Source organism: Austrofundulus limnaeus, unplaced genomic scaffold, assembly GCF_001266775.1.
Source record: "Austrofundulus limnaeus strain Quisiro unplaced genomic scaffold, Austrofundulus_limnaeus-1.0 Scaffold256, whole genome shotgun sequence".
Classification (NCBI taxonomy): Eukaryota; Metazoa; Chordata; class Actinopteri; order Cyprinodontiformes; family Rivulidae; genus Austrofundulus; species Austrofundulus limnaeus.
In genome coordinates, this window is record NW_013952658.1 from 356154 (window position 1) to 366276 (window position 10123).

A 10123-nucleotide genomic window follows, 5' to 3' on the forward strand; every position below is an offset into this window, starting at 1 on the left:
GAACTAGCCTTTGCCGTAATGTGTTTTGGGGTTTGAAAGCTACTGGGACATCATGTTTAGAAAATAAACGTCTCATATACAATATGACATATACAATTTTTTTCTTTTTGATTTTTTACCTGGATTACTAAGATGCATCAGGACTTCCCTAAGACTTCAAACTTGCAGTTATGGCTGGTGTCTGAGCTGCACTTCAAACTGCTGGACCACAGGGACCACCCATATTGATTTTATGAACACATTCGATTTTAAATGTTGTCTTTAGCAGTGTTAGAGGTGTTAGCAAAAGTTAGCGTCAGAAACCAGGATGATGTCATTATCTAGCGACAAACATCAACAATGGCTACCGTTAGCCACTGCTAACGCTTACATTTAGATTTAGAACTTAATATTTAAATATGTATTTTTTTACATTTAAATTTTACATGCAGTAAAATTAGCTAAATGTAAAGATGGTGAGCTAAAAAACAGTAAAATGTTAGTGGAAATTTTGTAACATTTCATTTTTCACTTGGTGCCCTGTAGCTTCCTGTGATAAAATAAAGAGGGAGAAGCTCTAAAAATATCTGAGAACTGGGAAGAAAAAAGCCCAAAGCAATGAGAAAACGTTAATCATAATAATACAGAAAGCCATTTTAGATCCACCCTTTAATCTAGTGTCTGGGCTGCTCTGAGGGAGGCTCCATGTCAGCYCTGCCAGCGCTGATTTCAGCTTCTTTAGAGAAAACTAAAATCAAGCAGCAGAGAGAGGATGTTTCAGCAGAGAGCAGAGAAAACACAGGTCTTTTTCCGGGAATTAGGATGCTTGAGCTTGTTTTCTGTTTTTGCTCGCTTTGTCTTCACTTCATATGTCTGCATTTAGAAACTGTTGAAAAACTGGAACGTACAATACAATAAAACAGATCCACGCTTATTAAAACGCCTGTGATGTTGAAGATATTTATAACAAACCAGTTACTGCAAGTCTGTGTTTAGGTTTTATTATTTTCCATGTCTGGATAAATATGTAAAGGAACCCAAAAAAACAGCGCATGGATAAACAAAAGTGTTTCCAGACTTMTTTTGCTATTGCATTTTCTAAATAATTCATTTAATTTGTTTTTAAATTGCTTGGACAGCCAAAGGAATTTTCACATTTCTTTGCACTTGGTCGTCTTGATGTTCGTTTTTGGTTCATGACCACATCAAGCTCTGAGGTTTTGGCCAAAAACATCTTTGTCTTTGAGTTTCTGATTGGGAACTTTTAGACCACATGTGGGCAACATAAAGGCCTGTGGGCCAGAAGTGGCCATTGGACAACACCATTCAGACTTTCTGTGTTCTTAAAGGAGGCATATCAAGCAAAATCCACATTTTTAGCTATTAAATGCATTTTGTTGTATACTTAGAGTCTCTAAGAATGCATAAATGTTTAGTTGTCATTTCAGAGTGGTCTTTTATTGTGGCCAGCCTTAGGCACATCTGTGTAATAATCATGCTGTCTAATCAGCCTCTTGATATGCCACACCTGAGAGGTGGGTTGGATTATCTCTGCAAAGGAGAAGTGCCCCCAACGCAGATTTACACAAATTTCTGAACATTTGAAGGAAGAAGGTCTGTTGTGTTCATAGAAAAAAGTCTTATATCTTTGAGTTTAGCTGATGATAAATGGAAGCAAAAAAAGTACTGTGTTTATATTTTTGTTCAGTAAGGAGGAATTCAGAGCAAAGCATTTTAGTTCCACTTTATAAAGACCCCAACTGAATTATTTAAATGTGAAAAAGAAGGATTTAAAAGCATGATATGACTCCAATAAATTAAATTACATGAAAACAAAATCATTTTAAAATGTCAGTGAAAGCTGGGTTTCACTGACATATTAAAATAAAAACTAGAGGTTACTGAAAGCAAATTTGAAATGAAACATTCTTGACAATATAATGCAGTAGAATTTAGTTCTACAAAAATGTTCCCAAACCAGACTAAACAGAAATGATTCAAACAGCAAAAATATATCTCCAATTAGCTTATAACAGATGTTATCTCACAAAAGCCAGTTTACAGAAAATTTGCCTGATATTTTACGAGAAAATTGAGGAAACTTTTTAAAATTGTTTTATAATTTTATTTTATTTTTTTATTTTACAGTTAACCAGGCAAATCCCACYGAGATCTGTGCCGCCACACAAGCACGAGTGGTAAACTCCATACAGAAAGACCCCAGGTCCGAACCAGGGATCAAACCCAGGACCTTCTTGCTGTGAGGCAACAGTGTTAACCACTGAGCCATCGTGCTGCCTGAGCCAATAAATATACAACAGCTTTACCAATCAAGACAAATCCTGAAAATGTCTTCCAACTCTTGGATGGAAKAAAACTATTTCCAGTTTGATGAGCAGCCTTTTGATTGTTTTATTAAGTCTGTATTGATCTCTGCAAACCAAAGTAGTTCCAATACTGTCTTACATATAATTAGGTATAAAGTATTCAACTTTAATTTCAAGTTGACTAGTGGAGCTTTGTATATTTTCACAGGATATTAGATATTTTATTGTCGTAAAAAGCTCGAGTCCACAAACATTTGAAACTTTCAAAATGGAGTTTTATAGAATCCCCAGCAGACATTTGATCACAGAACATTTGTGGCTGTCTGAAGTTTCCATCCTGGAAACAATCTGACTACTGAACATGTTCAGAGTCACTTCCAGGTAGCTTATCTCTTCCTGGTCCTGTTGCTGTTTCTATGAATCCTGCTGCACAGTTTGACCTATAACAGAAGCACATGGCTGTTGACWGTGGCAGTTTCCAGGTGGGCTGTCTGCAACAGACCAGGTGTTGGGTTTCCTCATCTCGCATAGACAGGTTTTTCCTCTTTTCATTTATTCTCATGACAAAGCACTGCAGGCAACTGAGATCTTTCGATAAACAACAGATAAGCCTTGTGAAAACATGAGCAAATAATATTGGATTTAAAGAAACAAGAACAAACTGCACAAGCATGACTCTTCCTCGCTGAAGACGTCAAATGAGGATTCACATATCCAGTGAGTCATGCTGTTTTTAAATCTTCCTGCAGGTGAGCGGCCTCCCCACGCCTGACCTYATCTGGCAGCTGAATGGGCAGACCATTGGGCCCGATTCTGCCCACAAGATGCTGGTGCGGGAGAACGGCGTGCACTCGCTGGTCATCGAGCCTGTGACGAGCCATGACGCAGGTATCTACACCTGCATCGCCAGCAACCGAGCCGGCCAGAACTCCTTCAACCTGGAGCTCATTGTTGCAGGTAAACAAAAAGCTTAATGCAGCAAAGCTCATGTTTGATTGCTGGGTTGCAGTCAGGTGATGACGTGCAAAATTCAGGTGGGGGGGGCAGGTCCTGTTCAAAACACAGCAAAATGGTTCACAGCGAGTWCACTAATACCCCAAATGGGCTGGCTCAGATGAGATATCATGAACAAAATGTGTACATTTAGGATCTGATCCATTGTCATAATAATAAAGACTTGTCATATAATCTGGAGGATTTACTGGCGTCGAGGTGATCGACATTAACTCTCAGGTGCAGACATCSTATTTTACGACGAGCCAGATGAAAGCTTTCAAAAACCTCGAAGCTGCAATTATTTTGTTTYAGGTTGAGTCRAACATTTAGGATCCAAAAAAGCTTTAAGTGTCGGACTTGTTTTTGCCTAGGTGAGTAGTGAGTTGTACTATTTTAAGTACCGCATTTATTCATGTATAATTCGACCTTGAGTATAATTTGATCATAATTTTTGATCTTAAAAAGCATAAAAAAATCTAATCATCAATAACCTGTGTATACCCCACCGCCACCCCACTTTATGTATGATTTTTAGGGTTAAATTTCTAGTATTATACATGAATAAATACTGTAATTATCCTATAACAATGCTAACGCCAACAATGAGTTAACTCCTGTTATTTCTATGGGCTTGGATCTACTTGTAAATAATTTATTTAGCCTCTTTAAACCTAAATTTGAGTAATTGTCCAATAAAATATCTGAAAATATGATTAAACGATACAATACTTACCTGTTAGAAAGTGGTCGCTGTAAACTCTTGCATTGTTCATTTCCACACCTCCTGTTTTTAGCCATAGATTGTTGACCCACTTTGGTCGTTTTTTTCRGACACACTATTTTCGGAACACAAAAATAACTTGCAACAACCGTACACAGCACAGAATTTAGGCATTTTGACACTGAACCAAYAGAAGGAAACTGGGCTGCATTTACTTCCTGTGACATTGATACGTCATCATCACAGCACGACGGCTCAGTGGTCACCGACRCCCCACAGCAAGAAGGGTTCAATCTCCRGTTCGGACCTGGGGTCTCAGAGTTTGCATGTTCTCCTCGTGCTTGCGTGGGTTTTTTCCGGGTACTCCGGTTTCCCCCGCCCCGCAAAACATGTACAATAGGTTGCCTTCAGGCCCAGGCTGCCCTTGAAAAAGAGATCTAAGATCTCAATGGGACTTGCCTGGTAAAATAACGGTAAATAAAATCAACAACACAGCAATTCTCACGATGCAATTCAGTCACAAAATGTCTCCTCCCCCTTTCAGCTAAAGAGATGCACAAAGCCCCTTCATTCATCGAAAAGCTTCAGAACACAAGCGTCGCTGAGGGGCATCCTGTGCGACTGGAGTGCCGGGTGGCAGGGGTTCCCCACCCACAGATCTTCTGGAAGAGGGAGAATGAATCATTCACACACAACACAGACAGAATCAGGTACGTAAATCTGCTTTTTTCGGGCTTTCCTTCAACCATATCCAAACATCTGATAGTTAAATAGTAAACCTTCTTTCCCAGCATGCACCAGGACAACTGCGGCTACCTGTGTATGATAATCCAACCGGCTCTGAAGGAAGATGCCGGCTGGTACACCGTCTCTGCCAGGAACGACGCGGGCATCATATCCAGCACCGCTCGCCTTGACGTTCACGGTACGTTTCCAAACTGTGGATCAAACAGTTCCTGCGTGTCGTTTCCTGACGCCCTGCGGAGACCTTCATCGTTTCTATCTCTTCTGTCCTCAGCTCACTGGCAACAGCCGAACCTCCCCAAACCCAAGAAGGTGCGTCCCTCCACCAGTCGCTACGCCGCGCTGACAGAGAGAGGGCTAGACGTGAAGGCGGCCTTCTTTCCTGACTCCAGCCCGCTGCAGCCCGGCGGCCTGGTGGAAAGTGACGACCTGTAAGAGACGCAAAGAAGACCCCCCCCTCCCCCCCAAGAGCTGCCAGCACACCTGAGACACACACTTAACAAAACAAGGATAGACAGAATAAAACCCTGTCTACCACTACTGAACCACGGATACAAAAAGCAAAGGGTCGGTGGGTCAAAGGCAATGAAGCAGCTCTGGTTTTTATACATTATAAACTCCCTCTTCTCCCCCGCCGTTATACAAGAAAACTTCTGGAAAACGATCGAGGCGCTTACAACAAGCAAAGACTTGAAATATAAACTGCTGCAAAGACAAAACGATGCAACTTAGACTCACTATGCATGTTCAAGTGGTGCCATTTTCACAAACATCACTTGTATCAGTAGGTAGCACTTTTCCCTAGGACGTGTAGAGGACGACGACGTATCGGACCAGAAAGTAAGAGAACGAAGCTTGCTACTGGAAAACCTTTAGTAGAAAAGAGAAATTTGTTGAAAAGGCTGTCTCTGAGCTGAAGTTAAGGAAAGTTTCTGACAGGAAGTGAAAAAGCAGGTTGATTAAGAATTGATAAACAGAAGAAAGTTAGTGCTATTGGCTCAGTTTGGTGATTATCTTCTGTTTTAATTTTAGAAGGTTGTCATGAAACATTCTCACGCAAATTTTTTTTAAAAATACTGTGAACGTGTGTTTCTCACACACAACCCCAATTTTTTCATTTTATTTTTGTATGAAAACAAAAAAAAAAAGATTCCCAGAACAAACAGGGGYTAAATTATATTTCTGATCATCTAAGGATCCTGTCTGGGTAATTCAAGTTTTATAAATGTATTTACTGCCTTAAATTACTTCAGTTTAACACTTTTTTCTTTGCATGTTACTTTTGGACACTTGTATAGTGCCAAGCATCTTTACCTGGATAAAAAAAACTTTTTTCAGTATTGATGGGTAATGAACAATCAAAGTAAAATATGAAAGTTTAAATATATTTCTTGTCTCCTCTGTAGTACTTTACAAAAAAGACTTTTGTCTTTATCCAGTGCCTTCATCAGCTGATATTTCAGTGCTGGCACAGTTTTAGCCAATCAGTTTCTGTTGATGAATTGTTGTAATGTTATTTTAGGTTCAGAACTGTAATAAAATTCAAGCTCTTCTGAAATTGTGTAATATTTATTTTTCATCTATGAGAAGTATCACACAGTCATATACTGCTCTAGAGCATACATTTAGACTGATGTCAAAATGGAAAGACATCATCAATGACCTTAGAGAAGCAAAAGACTTTTACCTAGTGATAGCCTGGCCCTTGCCTTTCTACGCAGTTCCGCTCAATTCTAGTTTCCCTTCACTGCTCTGTCTGAGATTTCTCCCATAGACAAGGATTTCTCTGGCAGATTTTTAGCTGAACCAATCAGAGAACAGAACGTCGATTTTCTGTGCATTGTCTGCTTGTAGTTTATTTTACCTGGGCCAATCAGGAAACAGAAGGCAGAGTTTTGAATGACGTCGATTTTCTGCGCAGTGTCTGCTAGTTGGTTTAGCATATGGCAGTGGAGGAAGTAAATGAAGCCAGTCCGTGTTGATAAGGCTTCCAAATTAAATTAAATTTGTCTGACAAAGCGGYACATCTCCTTTACAGCTGTCTTGTTCGGCTCGGTACTTCTCTCCTCTCAGTAGGGTTGTTTACAGCACACGCGATTTCCGGGTAGCTTCTTAGCTTAGCCTCCTTCACAGCGACACTTCAGCAGAGGCCACGCCTCCAGCAAGAATTGCTTCTCTATAGCCATGAGTCCAGACCCTTGTATGCAGCAAAGTGAAGGACAAAGGTCTAGTTTTTACCAGGCTAACCTAGTGATGGACTTCAAACAATCTGGAGTCCATCATCACACAGGAAAAAATATTCATATTTGAGACGATGTTTCAGCTAATTCACATAATGTCAGACTGCGCAATGCTCTGAGACACGACAAATAACCCAAGAGCTCCATGTCAGACTCTACACGCCTCTGTTATGGTAATATTTATCTAACAAAGCCAGAAATACGTGGACCAAGAATGAAGGTACTCCGTGGGATGATCAGCTGAGTTTTATTGCAACAACAGGAAACACAGAGAACGTGGCCTATCTCTGTGCCTCTGCTTCTCTCTGTCACTGTCTCTCCACACTACTCCCTACTGTTGAACCCTGTGTCTCGAGAGGCCTCATATATATATATTAACAAACACCATTCTGTCATCTTAGCAAGATATGATACAAGGTCAATGGAAAACAAAGATAAACACAAGCGATATCTAAGAATGACTGTTGTTAGCAGATCTTGTTCTGACTTTAATCATTCTATCTGCTGATGAACAGAATGTCATGAAAACCTAGGTCATTAAAGGATGTCATGAATTACTTGCTTAAACATAAAAATATTAGTTCTATTACACCTCAGTTAGCAGGAACGTTCATGGCAGGACGACTAGAAAAAGACTGAACAAGTCTAGAAGGATTTCTGGGAGAAAATAATTCCTCTCTCAAAACATTATGCAGCAGGACTTCAACTCTTTACCCTCACTGGGGTCCTTGAGGGGTCATGGGAGTTTGTTTTTGGATTTTGACAGTGTTTCTTGAGGTACACTGTGGGGGCGCTCCATGATTGTGGCTCCATTGTTGCAGGATATTCAGTCCCAATACAAGCAGTGCGAGAGTTTGGTTCACATTGCCGGCAGTAAGTCGGACCACTTCAGAGTGGGAGTTGGACTCCATCAGATCTGCCGTTGTCACCGATTCTGTTCATAACTTACATGGACAGAATGTCTTGGCAGAGCCAGKGGGGCAGAAGGAATTTGATTTGGTGGCCTCAGTATTCTGTCTCTGGTATTTGCTGATATGATCCTATTGGCATCATTGTACTGTGATCTTCAGCTCTTACTGGAGCAGTTAGCAGCCAATTGTGAAGCAGCTGTGATGAAGATCAGCACCTCCAAAATGATGGCTATGATCCTCAGTTGGAAAAGGGTAGACTGTCCTCTCTAGGTTGGGGATCGAGCTCTGCCTCAACTGGATGAATTGAAGTATCTCATGATTTTATTTATGAATGAGGAAAGAATGAAGTAYAAGATTGAGAGAAGGATTTGTGCTGCTTCTTAAGTATTGCAGACTGTACCGGTCTGTGAAGAGAGAGCCGAGCTGTTAGGTGAAGCTCTCTGTTTACTTATCAGTCTACGTTCCTTCCCTCACCTATAGTCACAAACTTTGGGTAGTGACTCAAAGAACGAGATTGTGGATACAAGCGGTCAAATGACTTTTCTCTGCAGGGTATCTGGACTCTCCCTTAGAGACGGTGAGAAGTTCAGTTATCCATGGGAGACTCAGAGTAGAGCTGCTKCTCTTCCACATTGAAAGGAAACAGTTGAGGTGATTTGGGCATCTCATCTGGTAAGGATGTCTCCTGAACACATCCCCAGGGATGTTTTCTGGCTATGTCCAGCTGAAAGGAAAACCCAGAACACACCTGAGAGACCATGCCTTCCTGCTGGCCTGGGAACACCTGGGGGTCCTCCCAGAAGTACTGGAAAAGGTGGCTGTGGAAAGAGAGGTTTGGACGTCCCTGCTCAGACTGCTCCCCCTGCAACACAACTCTGGAACAAGCGGAAGATTAAGGATGGATGGATAGATGGATGGATGGATCATGATGCAACAGGGCATTGATCYAAAAACTTGAGTTGCAATGGTTTAAGTCCACACCTCAACCTGAATGAAATATTGTGGTTTATTTATTTATTTTACCATTGTTTAACCAGGTAAATACCATTGAGATCATAGATCTTCTTTGCAAGGGCAGCCTGGGCCCGATGGCAACTTATTGTACATATTTTTGTGCTGTGGGGGAAACCAGAGTACCCGGAGAAAACRCACGCAAACATGAGGAGAACACGCAAACTCCAGTCCAAACCGGGGATCAAACTTGAGACCTTGTTGCTGTGAGCTGTCGGTGCTAACCACTGAGCCATGGTGGTTGGACCTTCAGAGATCTGAGCAGAAACATCTTGTCTGAAAACCTCAATGAACTGAAGCAATATTGTAAAGAAGAGTGGGCTAAAATTATTCCACAACCAGAGACACATGAAGATATACAGAAAATAACAGTTACAATGATGGTGGGCTGGACTTACGTTTTCACACAACTTTCTTATTTTGTCTTTGTTTTGTTTAATAAATAAAAATAAATCAATTATGAGATGGTGGAACCTGTTGTGTGTTTTTGTTCACCTGAGGTTATTCTTTTCCCTAATCTGAGAACCTGATACATTACAGATATATTTACCCTGTCACATTAACTAACAAAGGGTGGACTTCAGGGAGAAAAATATCTTATTTTATTTATGAACAGAATGTTTTAAATAAAAAGAGAAGAATCCAAGCTATTCGGATCTCATTACTAAACATGACAGACACATCTGCCCACTTCCACCAGGGTTAAAAACTAACCAGACACAAAAAACATTCCCAAAACTAAAAGTTACCCCTCCACCCCTCAACTCCAYCAGCACCTCTAATTTCCTCCAGCTGTAGCCTTGCATGCCTTTTTCCCTGGACAGGCCCCACAGAGGTGGGATCAGGGGGCTGTTTGTGTGCCTGTGTTATGTGTGTGTGGGGGGCGGGGTTGTTTTTGGTGACATTTGGGGGCAATTTTAAGACAAAATGCCTACATTTGGGAACAACTGGTGCATTTGGGGACCTAAATCAAGTCCCTGTTTGGTTTAAATGCCATTGGTGGGTTGGGGGTTGGGTCACACCAAGGTGTGAATTGTAGGAATTACTTCGTGAAATTAGGACCAGCCTATTTTTCATAAATGTAATCCAGCAAGAYCTTGCAGAAGGAAATCAGGAAATTATGAAATACCCCTCTGGTCATGAATGTGAAAAGAACTTGTGACCTGAACAGATTTCTCAAAATAAAGTAATTTA

General features: G+C 40.9%; 1 protein-coding gene across 6 annotated transcripts in view; it reads left to right on the top strand.

Moving 5' to 3' along the window:
- palld (palladin, cytoskeletal associated protein) overlaps positions 1–6325 on the top strand; it is a 126827-nt gene extending 120502 nt beyond the window's left edge. For 5 of the 6 annotated variants that reach the window (XM_014020533.1, XM_014020530.1, XM_014020531.1 and 2 more), the window contains 4 exons: positions 3056–3263; positions 4568–4733; positions 4815–4948; positions 5042–6325. In XM_014020533.1, coding sequence (XP_013875987.1) covers positions 3056–3263; positions 4568–4733; positions 4815–4948; positions 5042–5202 — 669 coding nt within the window. In that variant the 3' untranslated portion in view covers positions 5203–6325. Of the gene's footprint in view, positions 1–2127; positions 3264–4567; positions 4734–4814; positions 4949–5041 lie in introns of those variants that run through there. The other variant, XM_014020534.1, reaches the window with a different exon arrangement.
- Positions 6326–10123: the final 3798 nt, after the last annotated feature.